Genomic DNA, 23,629 nt, shown 5'->3' on the forward strand with positions numbered 1-23,629 from the left:
CTGCTATAGACGTTTCATGGTTAGAAAATAGTCACTGAACTACAATTAGCTCTGCAACAGTATTTTTTTTTTTTTTTTAACATTTTACACTTCTCTGGCCTTGTGTCTTACCTTGATAAATGTCATTGGTCATTATGGAAACATTAACCATTTAAGAGTATAGCAGTATTTTACTCACAGTCCTCTCCAGAAAATCCAGTCACCACATTGGGTTCCATTGCCGAACCATAATTATTGTAGGCCTGGACCTTAACCTCATAAGGAATATATGTCGGGGTATCTTTCACAATAAAGGAATGCCTCTTGATTTTCTCCTCTGTCCAGCTTTCCTCAACACCCATCTTTCTGTAGCTAAGCTTGTACTCTAGGCCAGGTCCATTGTGTTCAATAGGCTTCAAAGGCTAAAATATAAAACAGTGAAAGCAGCAGTTATCAAAGTGGAGTTGTGGGGTGAAAAGTATGGTCTCATATAAAGCTTCTAAATTAACATCACAGGAAAGGGTCAAGGTCAAGCAAAAAGCAATATCTACTATCAAAGATTACAATGGTACATAATATCCAAGTAAATGTCACTGCTCCAAGAGGAATGATCATATAGTATAGATGGATTCATTCTTATTCATAGCAATATTCTCAGAACTCATTAATGATGTTTTTTACACTATATTTATTTTGCCATCTGTAGTATACCTATAGTATATCAACAGCAATGTGAGTTTGTTACCTCCCAAGTAATGTCCATCTGATGAGGTGAACGACCAATAATCGTTATATTTTCCGGATTCCTATCTGGGGCTGTTGAGGAAAAATTCTGTATTAATAAACCGTGTCTTGATTGTTAATAATATGTCATATTTAATTGTCAAATCTGCTTAAAGAACTCTTCATGCACTTTCATGGTCACTTTCACTTTCATAAAATAAAGACTCAGTGGAAGGCATTTTCTTACCAGCAGAAGGAGTTTTATATCTCTCAGAAGGTTTGCTGGGACTACCTTTGCCAATGGCATTGACAGCACTGACTCTGAACTGGTAGTTAATATGTCCATATAATGAGAGTGGAGCAGAGTTCTTTTGGCCAGATACTCGCAGAAGTGGAATCCACTTTCCTGGCTCCCAGTGGTTCTCCTCAAATTCAATGATGTACTCTGCTCAATAATAAAACCATCAGTAGTCATTAATTACATAGAATATTTTACACACATTGTAAAACAGCTTGCAGTAGCAGAACCTTTATTTTTATATATGAATTTAGTGTAAGCTCTCATCATATACATTACCTGTTATGGGACTGTTATTGTCCTCGGTAGGCATCCAATGAAGCGTCACACTACGAGGCCGCAGATCCGTTAATGTTAACTTTACTGTTGGGCCAGGGACATCTACAGTGCATCATACATATAAAAAGTTTACATCATTGTAATCAAACTAAACAACAGTTTGATTTTTGTGATCTTTGAAAAGCATGACAGAAGAAATTTTGAAGTCACAGTGTCTTCAATGAATTGTTTTGTTGGATAATTTCTTTTATTGTTTTATTAACACCAGAAATCACAACAAATAAGAACATCATCAGAATTGCTAACAACTAACATGTTTACTGTTGCACCTGCTTTTAACAAATCAAAAAGAACCTTCTCTTCCATTAAAAAGGTCTCATGATTACTATATACAGAAATATAATTATATACTCTTGGGGTGTGTTTACATTTACATCATTTAACTTTCTGTTGATGCAGCATAAAAATACAATACTACATTTTATATGGACAGTCAATAATTATATTTTGAAATGATTAATCATTAAAACTAATGATAAATAACATACCTAGCACAGTTACATATGCAGATGCTGTATCTTGGTCGAGAGACGTTCTAGCAATACATGTGTACATCCCTTTGTCTGTGTGGCTCACATTGTTTATCTGCAATATTCCCTTATCAGTGTAGAATCTGTTGATATCACAAAATATTCTTCAGTACTATGACTGAAAACAGTAAGTCTGCAGTCCTCATATCAGCTCAGTGTTCTTCAAGTTTCAAAGATGTGCAATTTCAGTCATGATCCTTTGCTTACAGATACTGTATGTGAATGTAATTTTATCTTACTCTCTTATCTTATTTAATTTAGACAGGTTTTTAAAGAGTTATTTTTTAAAGAAACATTTTCAGTTTCTAGACAAGGATAGCACTTCAGCCAAATATTAAGCAAATACTACGAATGGTGTTGACTTGCAATAATTATCTAACAATTTATAGTTTACGCTTCCCACCTTGAGACCTCAGTGTAGTTGGAATTTATATCTTTTCCATCTTTCTGCCAGAGAATTTCCAGCTCATCAGTGAATGACTGATCATACTGCACCTTGCACAGAAGCTCTGCCAATGTCCCTCTCTTGATTTTTATATCTTGAGGAGGGGTCACGATTTTGGTTGGGTCTATTAATCACAAAGAATTGGATATACTTCACTTACTATAATTTCATAATTCAATTCTATTTATTTTTATAGCTTTTTTAACAATTCACATTGTCAAGAAATTAAATAAAACTATATATATATATATATATATATATATATATATATATATATATATATATATATATATATATATATATACATACATGTGTATCTGTAACATCGATCCCATAACCTACGCCATAAATGAGAAAGTAAGCAGTTTAGTCAAATCAATTTAGTTCAAGAACATCACTAACCTTTTATATGAAGTTTTGCATTAATGCTGGAGTTGCCCTCTGAGTTGTTAACAAAACAAATATATATTCCCGTGTCTTCTACCTCAGTTTTGTGAATCTGCAGGGAACCATTTTTAAGAAGAAAGAACCGTTTTCCTACCACAGGACCTTCAAGGCCTTCTTTTCTCCTACAGAATAAACAATAGTGTTTGTAGTGACTGGTGAGTGTACACATCAATTATCACTGTCAGTACCAAAGAAAAATATTTATCATTAAAATATCATAAAGAAGTGTACAGTTAAACACTTAAAGCTTTGCTGGTCATTTTAGCATATAAACAGACAAAAGAATCATTTCCAAAAAGTTTCAAAAACTGACCAGTGGATATCAGCAGGTGGAGAACTAAACACTTTGCAGTCCAGGGTGACACTTTTCCCACACACAGCCCCATACTTTAGATAATTTTGTGTCAAGATCAATGGAGGAAGATCTAGGAAGAAATCAGAGTAAATGAATAATTTATTAAATGTTAAAAAACATTTTAAAGATAACATAAGCAACAAAACAAAATAAGTATATATTAATATATTACATATACACACATGCTTACATGCATGTAGGCACAGACATGGACACTAATTATGTTTTATGTCAATTACAATTAACAAAGACTTGCAAGCACAAGGATTTGTCGGATTTGTTTTATATTTGTGTTCTTTATTTGTTCTTCTGACCGAATTTGGAAAAAAAAAGATTTTAGCTAGTTCAGTTGTATTTAGACAATAAAATCACTGATTAAATTCATTCATCTTAGTTAAAATGAATAGAATTAGCCTATGGAATGGACCTTTAAACAAGTTGTGATAGTTTAGATGCTCAGTGTTTATCTGTTCCACATTTTACTGTGAATGCCATGACTGGTTCTTTTATAAATCTTGATAGATATTGAGTAGAAAAAGAGATTTGATCAATAAAGGGAAGTGTTTGGGATTAATTAGCCACAGATCATCAGGGTAACATGAATATAAAAAAGTAATAATACATAAACAAAGCTCTAAAATATAAATAACTAATGAAATCTAGCTAACCAATATAACTAACCAATGGGATTTCATTGTAAAGTACTGTATACAGTACTAAAGATATGAATGTATTCTATATTCTGTGGAATTTAGCTTTGCTTTTTAGCAGTGCTGGCCTACTCTTGGATAAACTGACAGCGTTAGACGTATCTCCACCTGTCTGTCACTGTATTATCAATATCAATGTCACTGTATTATCAAAAATTATGGCAATCACAATGAGGGATCTTCAGCATTTGTACTTTCTAATACAGCTAACATGGCTAACTCAAATCTGCCACAAGAGCTACTGGTCTTATTTTACATAGTCACCACTGAAGTGGAGACAAATTCATTGGTTGCCATCTTCCCCACACACCCTCTCTCTTTCCAAAATCCCTTACATGCTCTTTACAGCAATAACTCATTTTGTGTCCAGTCACTGTTCAGGAATTTCTATCCATCCATTCTCTACCAAACTTATTCTACTAGGTTGTAGAGAATCTGGAGCCTATCCCAGGAGACCTGTGGCACAAGGCAGGGTAGACTGTGGACAGGATGCCACTCTATCGCAATCACACCCACTTACTTACTGTAAGGGAGACTTTCTGGCATGCTTTGTTTGTCTTGTGCCATGTGTTTTTTTGTTGTTGTTTGATCACGTGTTTGCCCTGCACTATACTTTACCCATTCTTACCTATGCACACCTTTTCCTCATGTCTTCCCAATTACATTCCATATTTATTCCCGTGGTCCTGTGTCTGTTTTTGTTTTTTTTGCTGTGTGCTTGTCGTTGCATGCCTCCTGTTTCCTGGATTTCTTCTCTGTTTTATGCTCTTGTTTTTGGTTTTGTTGTATCTTGTTTATTTTGTAGTTTTGCTTGTACTTTTTCTTCCCTCATGTTTCCCTGTGTTTGGTCAGTCTAGTTTCCTTTAATAATACCCTTGTTACCTGTCATCCCTGCATTTGAGTCTGAGTCTAAGGCACCCGTTTTCTGACACATACTCATTCACACACTACAAAGAATTTAGATATGCCAATCTTCCTACGACTGATTTGACTGAGGTAGGAACCCGGAGTAACTGGAGGAAAAACCCAAGGCACAGAGAGAACTCCACACACACATGCTAGAGGCAAGAATCAAAACCCCAACCATGGCTAACCACTAAGCTGCTCTGTTTAGATTTAAACTATCATTTTTCAAGAATTATAATTTTTTTTAAATAATCTTTTTAAAAAATAGTTTTAGATTTTGCACACCTCTTTAGCAGTACTTATTATCTGCTTACTTTTTGTTATGTATTGCTTTAGTGTTTTATTGTATTGTGATTGTAATGGTCTTTTAATATTGTATACAATTTATGTGACAGTGCACAAAAAAAAAAAAATTCTGAATTAGGTTCTTAGTGAAAAAAAAATTCATACTCTGATTCTGAACGTAAATAATCTGGCAGTGGAGCTTTGGCATTGGTTATTATTGGTTGGGTAGAAGGTTGGGTAGATTGTAAGCTTAGGAAAACTTTCTTGCTGTTAAACATGAAAGGTTTTATGCAGGAAGAGTTACAGAATTTTAATACTGTTCTATGCACTACAATGGTAATAAAGATCACTTACTCATAACCATGATGTTTGCATTGTTCAGCAAAGTGCCATGTCTGTTGGAGGCCTGACACTGATACACCGCACTGTTATTTTCTTGGGTGTTGTACAGAATTAATCTGTTATGTAGCACATTGATATTGGATGAGGGCAGTGCTGAAAATGGGAAAAAAGATTGTTCTTGTTAGTTCTTAACAAAAAATGGTTTGGATAAACAAACTGAATGCACTTTAATATTCAAGAATTCTATGTAACTGTAAATTCCACATTTGCTTTAGTCAAACCCACATTCCACATGCAAAGCTTGTTGGTTACTGATCTGTACATTTTGTTTATTATATATTATTCTCACTGGGTACATTTAAATTAACACAACTCTTTTTGTAAAAATATTTGGTTGTACATCATCAACCTCATTCACAGCAGGTACGCCATTTGGTTGCCTTTAAATGGTTGGCTAAGGAGGCTGTGATATCCCAGTGATGTTCCTGTTTATCTAATCCATCTGCCATATGAATCTCATACTTTTAATCCATGTTTTATCATCATTTCCATCTCTTCTACTACATTTTTCTCCCTATATTTACTCTACAGCTCTGTGTTCTTTATTCATGGCCAACAGATACCATTTTGTGGATCAATACCTCATTGTGTTGGAGGGGCCAGTGCACTACTAATGTGTACTTCAGTGCCTGAATTATCCCTCAGGGCTATGTCATGGGCAGCTTAATGCTCCCAGTAAACCCATTCTTAGTGAGCAGACCTGAGGGATGAGTTCAGACAAAGAGCCATCCTAATGACCCTCATGAATTGCACCCCACCCAGCTTACGTTTATTTGTGGTGCTTTGTGATTAAATGTGATTATAGAAATCAGAGCGCAGGCTCCAGGATTCTGCTACTTCAGGTATGATATCAAGAGAGAGGACACTCAAGTACACCCAAAATCACTGTTATTGTAACAACACGGAGAACAGATACAAGTGCAGTTAGCAGTGTCTGAACAAAACAATAAGATGACATGAAAGCCATAAAGAAGGAATCTTCTATGTGGCATCCAAACAAATAGGTGTGACACCAAACAGATGTAAACAGCAAATGAATGGAATAACAAAAGAAAATGTTAAAAATTCATGGCGCAGTGAATTACTTGACAGTTATTATCAGACAACAATTAGGAGATGACTTTTGCTTTGTGACATGGCATATTATCGTTCTAGAGCAGTGTTGTGCTAGTTACTAAGAAATAGTAACTAGTTAGAGTTACTAGTTACTTCATTCAAAAAGTAACTCAATTACTTTGTTGATTACTTACACCAAAAAGTAACGCGTTACTGTTAATGCGTTATGGTCTATACAAACACAAAACTGTTTGTTGATCTGTCCCTGGCTAACAGTCCGGTTAAAATCTAGTCGCTATTGTTTGGCTGGAGGGGCTTGACTCAGTTCGAGTGTGTCCACCGACACCGGGTTAGATTCTAGCTTTGTCGAGGCGTGTAGTTTCTACCTCCAGATTGGAGTTGCTGTTTATCGCAGTATATAGTACCTTCGAACCAGAAAGACACAGCTTACATTTGACTAAAAGGTTTTTGTCTTTATGCTTAACTAAAGTGAAATAATGAGCATATTTCCACTTTGAGAAACTCGTCTTGCTCTCGCCTTGATTCGCCATTACTGCCCCACATACTTAAATAAACGGAAACATGCCCACAGTGTGGCGTCTTCGTGTTTACAGTGGTTGGTACGGTGGCCGGGAAGTGCAAAACAAATTAACAAAACCGAAAACACATTAACAAAACCAAAAACACATTAACAAAACCCAAACCAAATTAACAAAACCGAAAACACATTAACAAAACCCAAACCAAATTAACAAAACCCAAACCAAATTAACAAAACCCAAACCAAATTAACAAAACCGAAAACACATTAACAAAACCCAAACCAAATTAACAAAACCCAAACCAAATTAACAAAACCGAAAACACATTAACAAATTTGAAAACACAACGACAAGTCAGACAACCTAGAAACGGTAGTGTATCGTTTTTGAATGGAAACTTACCGATCATTGGACAAGACACCTGTCACTCAAGATATACAGGTATGGAATCTTATGTGTAATGTGTAAAGTTCTCCGTTTAAATAAAGTTCTCCGTTCAAGAAAATAACAGAATTAATCCACAGTAATCCATTCCATCAATCCATTCCAGCTTTTCCCTGTGGCAGACTGTTGAACTTCATGTATACTTTGAGTGACAGGTGTCTTGTCCAATCACAAACTATACCAACCGCTTCCGGGTTGTCTGAAATGTTGTTGTGTTTTCTGATTTGTTCATTTGATTTCTGATTTGTTAATTTGTTTTCTGATTTGTTAATGTGTTTCATGCACCGATTCAGACAACCCGGAAGCGGTAGGTATAGTTTGTGAATGGAAACTTACCGATCATTGGACAAGACGACTGTCATTAAAGATATAAAGGTGAATGAAAGGTGTCTCCTCCGATGATGGTAAGTTTCCATTCACAAATTATACCAACCTCTTCCGGGTTGTCTGACTTGTTAATGTGTTTTCGGTTTTGTTAATTTGGTTTGGGTTTTGTTAATTTGGTTTGGGTTTTGTTAATTTGGTTTGGGTTTTGTTAATGTGTTTTCGGTTTTGTTAATGTGTTTTCGGTTTTGTTAATTTGGTTTGGGTTTTGTTAATTTGGTTTGGGTTTTGTTAATTTGGTTTGGGTTTTGTTAATGTGTTTTCGGTTTTGTTAATTTGGTTTGGGTTTTGTTAATTTGGTTTGGGTTTTGTTAATTTGGTTTGGGTTTTGTTAATGTGTTTTCGGTTTTGTTAATTTGGTTTGGGTTTTGTTAATTTGGTTTGGGTTTTGTTAATGTGTTTTCGGTTTTGTTAATTTGGTTTGGGTTTTGTTAATGTGTTTTCGGTTTTGTTAATTTGGTTTGGGTTTTGTTAATTTGGTTTGGGTTTTGTTAATGTGTTTTCGGTTTTGTTAATTTGTTTTGCACTTCCCGGCCACCGTAGGTTGGCATCCAATCCTACAATACGTTGCTGCTGTAAACAGGTTAGACTGTAGGCTACACATCAGCCAAAATGAATTAATTTAAAAAGTAACGGACAACCGCACCATATGGTAACAGTAACGGAGTTACTTTATTTAAAAAGTAATGCGTTAGAGTATTAGTTACTGTCAAAAGTAACTGCATTACAGTAACGCCTTACTAGTAACGCTTTACTGTCCAACACTGTTCTAGAGGTAGCCATTATTAAATTGATAAATACAGTAATACCATTTACAGAGGTAAACATATATCATAGCCATAAAGCTATGTAGTAAGCAACAATACTTATAGGTTAAAGCATTCAAATAGTGCTCAACTTTTATTAAGCATTCTTAACTGTCCATGAATTTTGTGCTGCTGTCACCAAATTATGACCCAAATATCGCCATTTTGCTGCAAAGTTAAGATTTATCAAACCAGGCAATGCTTTTCCAATCTTCAACTGTCCAGTCATCCTCTTCCCACTGTATCCTCAGGTTCCTTTTTTTTGACTGGCAGACGTTGTTGTAGCCTCCCTTGGGATGTGTATTCTGAGATGTTTTTTCCGCTCAGCATAGTAAAGAATGATTTTTTGAGCTATTGAATCCTTCCTGTGAGTTTGACCAGGCTGGTCATTCTCTTCTGACTTCTCTCATCAACAAAAGATTTGTTGAAGCACTCTGGGTGTTTTTCCCCTAGATCATGCTGTGTAAACCCTACAGACTGTTGTGTGTGAAAATCAAAAGATACTGAAATACCCATCCTGTCCGGCACCACCGACAACAGTTAATATCACTAAGATCCTATTTTCCCCATTCTGATGTCTGATGTAAACACTATCTGAAACTCTTAACATGTATCTGCAGGACATTATGCATTGTGCAGTCTGGTCATTCTACTCTAATAAAATATAAATGTTTCAGACAACTTTACATTAAGATTAAAATGGTATCCATTGAAGCCACAATTTGAAAATGCTTGCAGTGTGGAACAGCACATTATCCTCCTGAAAGCAGCCTCTGCTATTAAGGAATACATTTGCTCTTTGTGTGCAACAGCATTTAGATAGATGGTTCCTATCAAAGTAACAACTATGTGAAAGACCCAGAACCCAAGACCTTTTACTAGACCTTGTTTGTCTAGAGCATCACACTGCCTCCTCCAGCTTATTTTTTTGCCATAGCGCATTCTAGTGTCAACACTCACTCACACACACACACACACACACACACACACACACACACACACACACACACACACACACACACACACACACACATGAGGCAGTCCATATTATGCAAAACAAAACATGTTTCATCAGCCCAGGCCACCTTCTTCCATTGCTCCATGGTTCATTTCTGATGCTTTCATACACATTGTAGGCACTTTCAGCAGAGGGCAGGGGTCAGCATTGGTACTTTGACTGGTTTTTACAGTAGCTTCCCAGCCCAATATGCAGCAAGCTGGGAGGCACTATGTTCTGTACTGTATTTCATTTGCTACAGTAGATGTTTTGTGAGATTTGACCAGACAGGCTTGCCTTCACTTCCCACACACATCAGTTATCTTTGGATTCCCATGTCCTTCCTTGGATCACGTTTGGTACTGTAGGTACTAACCAGCTTCCTGGGGACACCCCACACGACCTGCAGCTTTGGATATGTACTAACCCATTTGTTTGGCCCAAATCAATGAGGCTCAGGTCCTTATGCTTGCCCTTATAATTAGCATTGTGAGATAAATACCATTATAGTATACTATGAGTTATTTTGCATGCCTATTCTGTTTATATGTAGGTATGTTATAAGTTAGTTTAGAGAACTTACCTTGGAGAGGTTCACCATTCCTCATCCAGGTGATTGTGGGTGGTGGCTTTCCGGAAGCATGACATTTTATGTTTACTTCTGATCCAATTGCCACTACCATACTTTTTATTGGCTCTTGCACCCAATGTGGTGGCTCTAGGAAAACAGGATAATGATTAATTAAATGTCCAGACTTGAGCAATACTTTCCTTCTTGTGTAGTTCCATAGTTGTTCTTGTTTGGGCATTCTAATGGTAGTTCAGTGAATTATACTAGAAACAATTGTAATTGTAAATTATAGTTTATTGTTCATTATGGGGTCCATTTGAAATAATGGAAATTGTCCAAAGTGGTTAAAATATCTAAACTTATTTATTTAGACTATTGAGCACTACTGAACATTTTTAAATCAATGAAAATGCTATGAAATATCAGGGATTATATTTTATTTCTTCTCCCATCTTTTATCTGCACTATTGTGTACACATGAGTATATGTTAATATTTAAAGTGTATAGGCAAGACCGTTTCTACAGCTACTGTTTCTAATAATCATGCAAAAACATACTATTCAAAATAATAAAAAAAATTAAAATCATGGTCAAGAAAATCTGTGGAATATACTTGTTAAGAAGCAGAAGAAATATCCTTAAATCATTAATTAATAAAGCCATTAATAATCTAAAGAATAAATTCAAACCTTCTACTGTAATGTCAAAGGAATGAACTGCTTCACCAGCAGAATTCTTCGCCTTGCACTTATATCTTCCACTGTCTGCTTCAGTGACATTTGTTATAATCAACATTTTCCCATGGTTCTTGATATTGGTGCGTTTTGGCAACTTTTCTCCCGTCTTGGTCCATTCTATTACTGGTGTGGGGCTAACAGAAAGAAAATATTAAAATAATGCAGATCATACAGCATGCAGCTTAAGCAAATTAAGTTCAACACTGTAATCAACACTGTGATCTAAATAATATTTTACAACATGAACACAAACTTACTATCCTTGTGCAATGCACTCAATCTCAAGATCCTGTCCTTGCACCAGATATGTTTGGGACAGATCACCAGGGGGCACCAGAAGATTCGGTTTTTTCTCAGAAACTGAGAATGCAAAAGAAATTCCAAAAGAAACAGTAACTCAAACGTAAACCACAGTCATCAGATAGTCATTAACTTAACAAATTTGAAAGATGTTTGACTCACTTGTGACATCTGTTTCACCATTTGGGTTTGCTAGAAGGGAAAAATGAATATTTTCTTATACAGATGCACACAAACAAATGGATCAGTATCATAAGTGTGGGCCACATGTCTGAAGACTCTTTCCAAATTTGTTTTACATAAAATGGCTTGCCTGCTCGAAACCTGAATGTGAGATTTGTTGTTATAAAGTCTTTATTTATTATTATTTTTTAATGAAACAGATCTTGGTTGTGGTCTCAGACATATGGGACAGTATATATTAGTGGTGGTTTAGTTGAAAGGTTGAGGGTGTGACATACATGATATGACCACAATAGACATGGCAGTTTTCTGTACGATGGTGCGAATACTTGGGAATGAAGCAAAACAGCAGTAGTCACTACGGCTGTCTTTACTCAATACGTTTGAAAAATACAGGTTCCCATTCGATCCCATGGACACTCGATCATCCTGTTCAATGTGTTCAAGACCTGCAAAAAGTAGCAAAGAAGTCAGTTATGTGGGAAACAGATGATCTTATGATTCAATACAGTGCCCTTCAAAGGTTTTGGCACGCTTTAATTTTGCACCCATTCATTTTGGCATGGAAGTGAGCAAAACTTAACATATAATAACAATAACACATACAATTATGCAATTAATATTTTGAGTGGAGTTACAGAAAATTCTTCATCCTATCAAGATTGTGAGAATCCAGACAAATCCAAGTGATGAAAATCGGCCTTGCTCTCTGGGTGAGCAGGATGGCATACTGTCTCTCCTTTATCAACCACAATGATGCTAGCCAATCATGGACTGTGAGCTCAATGGATGCAGTAGGGAGAGTATAGTGTGTTCTTCTGAGTGTATTTTGCTGCTTCGTGACACTGCATGAGCAGCAATTTGAAAAGATGAGGTTGGCTGGCTTCAAATGGAGGAAGAAGAAGGAGGAAGCATATAAAAAGGAGGAAGCCTTTTACTCCTTTTTGGTAGCTTTCGTATGATAAGGGAGACCTAACTGCTGGATAGGAATTGGCCTTGGCAATTTTAGGGATAAAATCAGGAAAATAAATGAAGAAAATAATAAAGAAAGAAAGACAGAATAAGTTCTATTTTGAGTTCAAATATTAATGGTCATTTTATAGTTATATTGAAATATCTTTTAGTGAAACCAAAATAATTAGCATTACCATAATAAATGTTTTATTTTTTTTTTCATTTTCTCTAATTCAATTGCCTGTTCACACCAAGCAGGTCTCGCCAATCATACAATGGCTATCAGCTGAGAAGGGTGAAGGCTATTAAGTGCAGCAAAATCTGTCGCAAACCCACGGAGAAAAGCATAACACTCTTCCATATACATGAGCACACAGAGGCCCACTATAGGCTAGCATCCATTGTTAATGACAGGTCAGAGAGTGCAAGTGAACTCTAAGTGTAAGCAAGGCCAATTTTTCTCCCTTGGCTGCCATCCATAGACAGGTATGGCATTATTAGGATTCAAATTAATGTAAATGCTTTTATGCTCTGTCACAAAGGAATCCCACCCCCTACCTCCAACCTTAAAAAATGATTCTTATTTTATTTGTTTTAATTAAAAATCATGCCTTTTGGGTAGTAATAACACAAAATTATGATTACAAAAATTATTTTTAAAATTAAGCCTGAAACACCTGAAAAGTCAACAAATAGCCTCAAAGAATCAATGTTTGGAAGAATTGGTCTGCTCATTGTGCATCTTCTCTAATATATTTATATCTGTGATATGTTTTTGTGCATGTGAACAACCGCCTGTCATTTTCGTATAAAAATATAAAAATATATACGTATATATAAAAATATATACGTATATATATATATATATATATATATATATATATATATATATATATATATATATATATATATATATATATGTATGTATATATATAACGTATATATTTTTTCCATTGGTAATGGATAAAAACAGAATCTATATGTGTACACCTACCACAAACAAAACAAAACATGTTCAAAGGAACAGTAGAGTTCCCTGGAAATGAGAAGATAAGATAAGAAGTTTTGACCATAGAATGGCCAGGTATTTGCATTTATTCAAAATACTCCTTAGCTCTGCCATTCATTTTAAGACATATTTTTAGAAAGAACCATATTTAAAAAAAAATCCTATTAAGAATATATTGGTTAAAACTATTATTAGATCAGCTATTGTTTGAGTAAAAAAAAAATCAATATTTGTTTATAGTTATATTGTATAATTATGTTTCTAACATTTTTATTTACATATACAGATTTATACGTGTGCGTGTGTGTGTATTTTGGTCATATCTATAAAAGGAACTAATAACTTTGGAGTACAGTCAAGATAATTTGGATAGCAAACAGATCATCACAGAGAATACCTAAACAATACAGTGCGATAATACCTAACTTAATTCTTATTTACATATGAACTAATACTAAGTTTAGACATGTGCTAATTACAGACAAATGAAGAACTACAATGTGAGTCTTATGAATTCATAATGAATTCATGTTTATATAGTTTGTCATATGCAGCTGCATACTCAAACATCATTGGATGGCACTGAATTACTTTCTTAATTTACATTGTTCCTTCATATCACATATAGAAAGATGCACTAAAAATAAACACCAATAATTTAATCTCAGCATGTTTTGTATCTATTTCTCTTCTATTCTCACTGTCTTACCAGTCATATCTGCTCTGCTCATGGTTTGGCTGGTGCTCTGCTCCTTTACCCACAACGGTGAAATGAATTCAGTAACATTTAGCAGATGTTATTATCAATTAACATTTAAAACCAGTGTTCAATAAGATTATTTCCCAGAGTTTTAATCTTAGATGTCACTGTATATGTTGACTTCTTTACTGTGTTTAGGTCAGTCCTTTCTCTCGGATTTTAAAGTGTTTGCTTTTGCTTATGTTATGGGCCACTGCCTGCAAAATGTCAGTTCATATTTTTTGTTCACACATGCTAATTAGCAAATTAACTAACAAACCTGCAGGTACTAACAGGTACTGATGTAGGTGGTCATTATTCATGCAACAGAGTTAAAGATAGGGTCTCCGATTTTTGAGAAATGCTTCAGAAAACTGAGTCGGGCCGAATACTAAACACAAATCAAAACAAACGTGTAGCCAATGAGCAGAAAGGGGTGGGTCTTGTCAATATGTGGCAGAGAGAGTGTTCAGTGCGCACGTGTGACATTAGAAGAAAGCGGTTTTAACGTTTACATGAAGGATAAAAACAAAGAAAGAAAGCGAAGAAAGGCTTACGATAAGGCAAGAAGTAGGACCCGTGTTAATATAGGATCAGTTTTCCAGCGCTGGAGAGAACTGAAGGAGCGGGAAGTTGGCCGCATATTCACAGATTGGAGTTTCCCGAGTCAATAACTCCTGAGCTAAACGCTGTTACTACAGAAATAACACCTCTTTTCTATCGTAGTAATGTAGAGAGGCAGCTACAACTGCGTTTTGTGTAGTAACAGCGTTTATACAGTATGCCGTCCTTTGCATGATTATGCTTGTGTGTCATTTTTGCTTGTTTCTTTATCTGCAATCATATTGTTCTTCCCTTCAGCTATGATAAAGACACATTTCTTTCCATTAGTTGCCTGGGTTACGTATGTATGTGTGGGTGGAGCTATCAATACAGAGGTGGGACCCATTTGGGTTAGGGACGTGTTTGTTTTGGTAATTTCAAATGTCAACATTGGCTTTCAAAAATCGGAGACCCTACCTATAAGGTTAGCTCTTCATTAGTTTGTGATTAGTACATGCCATAACTCATCATTAGGTCATATTAAAGTAGCTATTAATTCAAGTATTAGTGCAAGATTCTTCATGTACTGTCACTGAAAAATGTTACTAAGTATACAGCACCAAGGTACACAGTTATTACATTAGCAATGCCAAATGACTTACAAATAATGACTTACCCATCGTCATCCAGTAGAGATGGCGAGGTAGAATGCCTTGTGGTGGGTTGCATTCCAGGACCACTGGATCTCCCTCATTTACCGCTAGTGGTTGTATATTTTCTTTTGGAAACTTTGGTGCAGCTTTACAACAAGAAAAAAAAACTTTTAATCAAGTCCTGTCACAAAGAAATAGCATTTAAAGAGCAACATCTGAAAAAAAAAATAAATAACTTACAATGTACAATGAAATTGATTTCCTCTGACATTGATACTCCCAGTTTATTGGATGCATAGCATCTGTATGTACCCTGATATTCTACAAGGTATTTGTTGTATGGAATGACAAAACTTCCACTGTTTTCAAAGGTTTTGAGTCGGACGTCATTATGTGGGTTAAAGTCAAGGCCATTTTTAGTCCAGTAAAACCTATCAAGTACAAAAATCAGAACAGACTTAGAACAGACTTTCTTGACTTTATAATAGGGAAGAACAATATAAGTCAATAGCCTTTTTCAGTGTAAACCCATATCATATTTACTATTTAAAACAGCACAGATAAGAGATCACACCACCAGTCGTACTCACTCTGGTTTCGGATTCCCCGTAGCTTCACATGTCAATGTGAAATTAGAATCAAACGCAAAAGCAACAACAGAGCTTTCAGATTGAGCTGTGATTGTTGGCGGCTGCTCCACTGCATAAAAATATATATAAAACAATCCAAATGAGAAAGTTACATCTTGAAATTATTAACCCAAATAGTTCATATAATATGAGTGTTCACTTAAATAATACACACCACTAACCCACTTTGAGAGAGAGAGAGAAAGAGAGAGAGAGAGAGAGAGAGAGAGAGAGAGAGAGAGAGAGAGAGAGAGAGAGAGACAGAGACAGAGAGAGAGAGAGAGATGTTAATAAAGCATATAATAATCATATTGTAAATCACTAAAAAATTTAATTCACTTAATTGCTTTTTCTCACTTTATCACTAATACTGTAAGTCAAAACATAAACAGCTACATGGACAAACAATGCAACTACTCTACATGTTTGCATCTGTCTTAAGGACATGTTATATAAATACACATTATCACATATCACAAGTGTATATCAGAGACCCTATGATTAGATTGTATGATTAGCGTATATTGAACACCTTCCTTCAGTAAAAAAAGAGGCAACTGTTTTATACTGACACGTGCAAATATAAGGAGCTTTGTTTCAGTGGGTATGGGAAATGTGTATACACAACCTGGACAAAAAAGTCACCAGCTGGATTTAACAAAAAGCAAACAGGTAATTGACGCCATGAGTAGCTTCTTATTTCTTACACAGTTACTCTGATTCAGAAGTGTCAAATTAGTGACGTACATCAAGCAAAGGAAACAGTTAAGGAGATTGTTGAAACTGCTACTGAAATTGGGGTAAGAACTGTTGCATTATTAATATCTGGCTGGATAGTGTTGAAGTATCATCTTCAGGTAAATAAGTTTTGGTCCTATGAAATCACTTAAAAGTTTGGTGAAATCAAATCGGAAATAAACAACAACAGTAGAACTCATGTTTGTTTAATAGTGAAAATAAAAGCATTTTAACATGCAAGGGTCAAGGGTTTGAGATTAAACAGCTGTGAATGGCCTTAAAAAAAACACCTATTAATGAAATAACATACTTTATTCTGCTTCTGAACAAATGGACTCTAGAGCAATGGAAAGAATTCCTGTGGTCTGATCCACAGTCCAGATTTACTCTGTTCCAGAGTGATGGGCACAGGGTTAGAAGAGAGGAAGATGAAGTGATGCACCCATCATGCCTCGTACCCAGTGTGCAAGCCTGTGAGGCAGCGTAAAGATCTGTGATTGGTTCAGTTGGTCAGGTCTCAGTTCAGTAATGTTATGTGCCCAAAAAATGAGGTCAGCTGACTACCTGAATATACTGAATCACCAGGTTTTTCCATCAGTGGATTTTTTTCTTCCCTGATGGTATGAGCCTAATTCAAGATGATGCCAGGATTCATCAGGCTCAAAATGTGCTAGAGTGGTTCAGGGGGTATGAGACACCATTTTCACACATAGATTGGCCACCACAGTGTCCAGACCTTAAACCCAGTGAGAATTTTTGAAGTTTGCTGGAGAAGACTTTATTCAGCAGTCCGACTTTCCCCATCATCAATCCCATCAGCACAAGGTTATTGAAACAATCCCATGGCAAATTTGTGCCATAATCAAAACAAAAGATGATTTTTTTTGTATATACTGTATACTTTTTATATATATATAAAAACTCTTTTCAGTGGTAGTCAGTAGTAGTGGCATTAGGGAGAGAATACCAAACCGCCAATTATCCTGATGACAGAGAAACCAGATCTTCCTATGTTTAGGAAGAAACACATGCCATTTTTAATCAGTTCTTGCATACATTTTGCATGCTGACATGGATTTAGTCCCAATTAAGTCCCAATTATTTAGTGTTTATAAATATATTTAAATAGTGAGTCTGTTTACCATCATATTTTGTCCTACATTTTCTGACATCCAATTACATTAACAATAAACGATTTGTAAAAGTAATTTGTTGCATTAATTATACTATATTATATAATTCAGAAGTTTTGAATGAATTTTCTTTAAAAGTATGGTTCTGGTAGAAGTTCAAGCTGTAACATACTGTAAATGACAGGTTTCTATTAATGTACTGTACTAGTTCTAATATGTTGTACTTCCTATACTAACAGCTCTCACATACAGTGACACATTTGTCACTTTAACGTTTCAGATCATCAAACAAATTCAAATATTAGTCAAAGATAACACAAGTAAACAAAACATGCCTCCTTGTTAAAACATAACTTAACTGTGGTTTATCACACCAGATTTCAATTTCTCTAGCTACACCTGTTTGCAATCAAGAAATCACTTAAATAATTGACAAAGTGAAGTAGACCAAAAGATCCTCAAAATCTACACATCATGTCGAGATCCAACGAATGAGAAAGAAAGTAATTGAGATCTATCAGTTTGAAAAAGGTTATAAAGCCATTTCTAAAGTTTTGGGACTGCAGCAAACCACATGGATAGCCATTATCCACAAATGGCGAAAACATGGAACAGTGGTGAACCTTCCCAGGAGCGGCCGGCCGACCAAAATTACCCCAAGAGTGCAGCGATGACTCATCCACGATGTCACAAAAGATCCTACAACAACAGCCAAAGAACTGCAGGCCTCACTTGCCTCAGTTAAGGTCAGTGTTCATAAGAAAGAGACTGCATGGCAGAAGAAAAGCCAAAGACTTTTGGGAAAATATTTTATGGACTGATGCGACAAAAGTTTCACTATTTGGAAGGTGTGTGTACCATTACAGTACATCTGGCTTAAATGTAACACCACATTTCAGAAAAAGAACCAACAGTAAAATATGGTGGTGGTAGTGTGATGGTCTGGGGCTGTTTTACTGCTTCAGGACCTGGAAGACTTGCTGTGATAAATGTAACCATGAATTCTGCTGTCTACCAAAAAATCCTGAAGGACAATGTGCGGCAAATCACCTTTGAATGGCTGAATAAAAATAAAATGAAGACTCTGGAGGCCTAGTCAAAGTCCTGACCTGAATCCTGTTGAGATGCAGTGGCATGACCTTAAAAAGGCGGTTCATGCTCTAAAACCCTCCACTGTGGCTGAATTATAAAAATTCTGCAAAGATGAGTGGACCAAAATTACTCCACAGTGCTGTAACAGACTTATTGCAAGTTATCACAAACGCTTGATTGCAGTTCTTGCTGCTAAGGGTGGCCCAACCAGTTATTAGGTTTAGGGGCAAGCAATTTTTTCACACAGGGCCATGTAGGTTTGGATTTTGTTTTCCCTTAATAATAAAAACCTTCATTTAAAAACTGCATGTTGTGTTGTAAATTGGAGGAGACTCAAGTATCAAGAGCCAATGGTATAAATTAAATGAAATTGAATATTGTATTGTCATAATGAAGAACTACAGACTCATTGCCATATGTTTTGTTTAAATTTTACATTTCAGTTCTGCCCAGCCATCCAAAGAGACAGTGGGACAGAGTTCAGGTAGACCGGTGTTATCCTATTGAAATGTTAATGTTATTTATTTGTTTATTTGTATGTTTGTTGCCATTATTTGACTTGCCCTGAATTTTCAATTAAGAGCAAAAACGTAGTCTCTGAAAAAAGAACAGAATAAAACAGGATGTTGATAGGATAAAGATGAACTCAAATGATTTATTTAAGCATATGCCCTATATGATAACAATTATTATACTTTTAATGAATGCATTTTTTTTTCATGGCTACCACCAACTATTGTAATTGTGTTTTCTCTAGAGGGTTTATTAGTATGAAGAATTATGCTAAACTGGGAAGGTTTTTGATGATGGAATGGCTGGTTGTCGTAGGATCTACGTTAGCATTTAGATTTTCTGTGGATTCTAACACACTGACACCTTAAACCTGGATGTGGATTTTCCTTCTGGTATAGCCTAAAGACAATCATTTCTAAGAACAGGATACATTCATGTCTCTATAACCGAACGGCCAATAACTGTAGAGCAGGGGTCACCAACCTTTTTAAGACTGAGGGCTACTTCAAGAGAACTGAGTAGCACGAAGGGCTACCGGTTTCATACAAACTTCCTCAAGAGCAAAATTGCACAGATCACTTTTTAATATAATAATAATAATAATAATTAAAATATAAAGAATTAATATTTATATTAATATTAAATAATAATTTTAAAATCTACGTTAATGCAAGCGTTTTTTATTCAAAAACTACAGCAAGAAAATTTTTTAGGCGTAGCTATATTTTGACCAGTGCTATTTTAGAACGTGCCTCACGGGCGCCTTAAGTGCTCCTTGCGGGCAACCAGGTGCCCGCGGGTACCGCGTTGGTGACCCCTGCTGTACAGTTTGATACAAGAAACCTAAAATTAATACTCTATTGATGATCCTTTTAACACTTAATACTTAAGGAATTTTTCTTTCTGTTTCTGTCTTGCTCATTGTGGATATATATTAAATTAAACTTTTATATCCGTTGTTCATTGTTAAAAGTGCCGTATAAATAACTCTTTATTTGAATTACTTGTGATGAGGATGTAGAAAAACATTGTGATTGTGTGATCATTTTAACGTTGCTGTAAATCACCATTATGACACCTCTACTGAAATGATTGTAATAACATGTCATTAATGGGGAACAATATGCATAAATTATTATAACTCATGACCTTTTGTGCATCCATGCCCTGGGGCCCATTGTCTCATAATCTATACCTGGTTATCTCTGCTAAAGCGGGTTCTACAAATTATTAAAAAAAAAACAATGTTTTTGCATGTTTTTAATTATGGATGATGTTAATTAAATAATTATTGAATGAAGATAGGTCACATTTTATGATTCTAATGCAGAACTAAAAAGTAATTCCTCAGGGTAAGGTCAGCTTGGACATTTCCCATTAGCCCCATAAAAACAGCCAGATCTCATGATTGCCCTTCTATTGCCCTTTTGAATACACTTACCTGTTTTTGTGTTCAGCTACACTTGATTAGTGTAGCTGTTTATTTTCTGAGCTATCTTTGTTTTACTGATAAGTGTCAAGTTGCCTGTTGAGTGCTTTATGCTTGTTTTATGAATCATGTTCAAGTATATTATTTGTTTAACTGCACAAGCAGACTTTCAGACTCTGTTGCAACAGTTTGGCAAAGCCCAAAGAAACTAAGCCTTGGGAATCAATGAAAATACTTGACAACATTTTGCACCATGGTGTAATATAAATGAACTAATTAAGTCCCAAGACTTAACAGATGCACACAATAAAAGAAAAATGGGCAAAGAAAGAACCAAAGGCATGTTTAGAACCATGCTGTGTGTGAATGTACAGTTTCAAAAAGTTAATGTTATTCATATCATAGTTACAGAACAGCAGCATGTATAATGTATAGTTAGTTAACATCCTTTACATAATACTTTATATAAAATGTTATCAGATAAGACCAGTTTCAAAGAATAAAATAAAAATATAGTAAAGACAAGCAAACCTACCTTCAGAAGGTATATGTAGGCTAAAGGCAATAGAAAAGAAGATAAACTGGAGCCCAGCTTCAAAGCCCCGGAGTCGCCTCATCCCATCAATCTGATGTGGGCTCTGATTCCAACCAACTTCTCAGTCAACACACTTCACAGACTTTTAGAGAAAAGAGATCTATAAATGATAAAGTAGTAAAAAGCACATTGTAGCTTTCTTTTCTACAAAGGTGTCAAATTCCATTGTAATCAAATATGCTAAGAACTTACGTTTAACTTAGTGTTAAATATGCGTAACACTTTACAATACTGTTTAACTACTCAAATGTAATGATGCAGAAACTAAGCTGGAATGAATGAGCAGTTCTTCAACACCTATCTTATTCCTATTACTTATGCCGAAACAACTAGTCATTTATTCAATATGCATGTTAATAAGAGTTTAGAACCACTCGCTAAATACTGTTTTATTAAAAAAATACTGAATAATAACTACTCCGGTTTCCTCCCCCGGTCCAAAGACATGCATGGTAGGTTGATTGGCATCTCTGGAAAAATTGTCCCTAGTGTGTGATTGCGTGAGTGAATGAGTGTGTGTGTGTGCCCTGCGATGGGTTGGCACGCCGTCCAGGGTGAATCCTGCCTTGATGCCCGATGACGCCTGAGACACAGGCTCCCCGTGACCCGAGGTAGTTCGGATAAGCGGTAGAAGATGAATGAATGAATGAATGAATAATAACTGATTAGACTATGTCCTTATTATGCCTGATCCTATTGTAAATGGTTTTTTTGCATCATTATAGGTCTCTTCAGGAGATCTCAGGGTAGGATTGATAATTATAAACCAGTCCAATGGAAATAATCAACAGTAACTACTTAACTACTGAAGAAGCTACAGTAGCACATCATCATTAGTAATGGGTTTCACTTATTTTTTGTTTCTATATACAGTATTTCAAGAACATGAAAACAACCCCTGTAACTGATGCATGAACCTTGTAGCTGTTCTGATACAAAACAAGGTTTATAAATTAATTCAAATATTGCATTATAATTACGGTTATTTAAAACAGCTAAAAAAATCAATAACATTAACCATTAACATAAAGAAAATTGTAAGAAGATAATGTCTTAATTTTAGCATTTACTTTAGTTTTACTGTATTATTCTTATATATTATTGTATATTAAATTATATATAATTCATTACCAATTATTATAATATAATAGAAAGTTATTTTCTAACAAGTAAATAAGATAATAGAGAATATTTATTACTTATTGCTATATTACAGCCTAATAAGTTTGTAGGTTATTGTTGTCCATTTCTTTCTTTAGAACTTGAGTGACTAAATAAAAAAGAATCCTGGGCTCCTATGAGGATACCTATAATAACTCAAATAAGAATTTTAGACACAGAGGTACTGGAATAGTTTGAGGCTTATATAAGTGGTAGACCTCCATGAGGAGTTTTTGATTTTCTTATTAGAAATTTATACTGGTGTGATCAATAATTAATCAGTAATTATTACAAAAGATCCATGGTTATAGTAGTACTCACTGATTAATTTACTAGTAGGTCTTATTCATATTAGTAGTTCCTAATAGTAACAATGATAATAAAGAACCATTATTTATGTCCAAAGTGCTGGCTGTGGTCACTTAATAATTCTGTAACTACATAATATGATTGAACCATATCAGCAGTATCATGGTTGCATGGTTGTAATAAACTATCCCTATCTGCAGTGAATACGCCAAAGGCTCATTCCAGACATACTAACTCACTGTGGCATGCAAAACAGGAGTAAAAGACATCACCCATCAGCCATGTCAAATAACAACAGCAACAAAAGGAAGAAAGAACATAACAATTATATATAGAGCGCAACAACTGTAAAACCCCAAAGACAAGAAACAGTACAGTTTATTAATTTTATAAAGTGTAACCATAGGCCTACAGGTTGAAACCATTATATTTTCCTTACCAAACGTTTCCCCAACAGAACCTACCCAAAACCTGTGTCGGTGAGGTCTCCTGCTACATATACTAGCAATAACACACTGTGAACTACTGACATGCAAAGTAACTTCTCCGTCTGAACATTTAGACCATGTTTTAGATATATAGTCATAGAAGCTGGTATAGTTTAGTTTAAAGAAATATGCTCAGCAGCTTATAAGCATTAATAAGCATTAAAAAGGTAAATGAAAGTCAGTAGTCATATGACTACAAATTAC

The 23,629-nt window shown here is 35.2% G+C and overlaps 1 protein-coding gene across 4 annotated transcripts in view; it reads right to left on the bottom strand.

Annotated features, from left to right (window-relative positions):
- chl1a (cell adhesion molecule L1-like a) overlaps positions 1-23,629 on the bottom strand; it is a 45,264-nt gene that overhangs the window by 16,875 nt on the left and 4,760 nt on the right. For 3 of the 4 annotated variants that reach the window (XM_060893866.1, XM_060893867.1, XM_060893868.1), the window contains exons 2-19: positions 21,408-21,567; positions 15,929-16,037; positions 15,579-15,769; positions 15,362-15,484; positions 11,719-11,889; positions 11,420-11,449; positions 11,215-11,317; positions 10,910-11,091; positions 10,232-10,366; positions 5,372-5,512; positions 3,075-3,186; positions 2,717-2,883; positions 2,273-2,438; positions 1,828-1,952; positions 1,280-1,381; positions 950-1,147; positions 725-795; positions 179-401 (exon numbers count right to left, since the gene is read on the bottom strand). In XM_060893866.1, the coding sequence (XP_060749849.1) occupies positions 179-401; positions 725-795; positions 950-1,147; positions 1,280-1,381; positions 1,828-1,952; positions 2,273-2,438; positions 2,717-2,883; positions 3,075-3,186; positions 5,372-5,512; positions 10,232-10,366; positions 10,910-11,091; positions 11,215-11,317; positions 11,420-11,449; positions 11,719-11,889; positions 15,362-15,484; positions 15,579-15,769; positions 15,929-16,037; positions 21,408-21,489 (2,431 nt within the window). In that variant the 5' untranslated portion in view covers positions 21,490-21,567. The remainder of the gene's footprint in view (positions 1-178; positions 402-724; positions 796-949; positions 1,148-1,279; positions 1,382-1,827; positions 1,953-2,272; positions 2,439-2,716; positions 2,884-3,074; positions 3,187-5,371; positions 5,513-10,231; positions 10,367-10,909; positions 11,092-11,214; positions 11,318-11,419; positions 11,450-11,718; positions 11,890-15,361; positions 15,485-15,578; positions 15,770-15,928; positions 16,038-21,407; positions 21,568-23,629) is intronic. The other variant, XM_060893869.1, reaches the window with a different exon arrangement.

Source organism: Tachysurus vachellii, chromosome 19 (genome assembly GCF_030014155.1).
Source record: "Tachysurus vachellii isolate PV-2020 chromosome 19, HZAU_Pvac_v1, whole genome shotgun sequence".
In the NCBI taxonomy this organism is placed as follows: domain Eukaryota; kingdom Metazoa; phylum Chordata; class Actinopteri; order Siluriformes; family Bagridae; genus Tachysurus; species Tachysurus vachellii.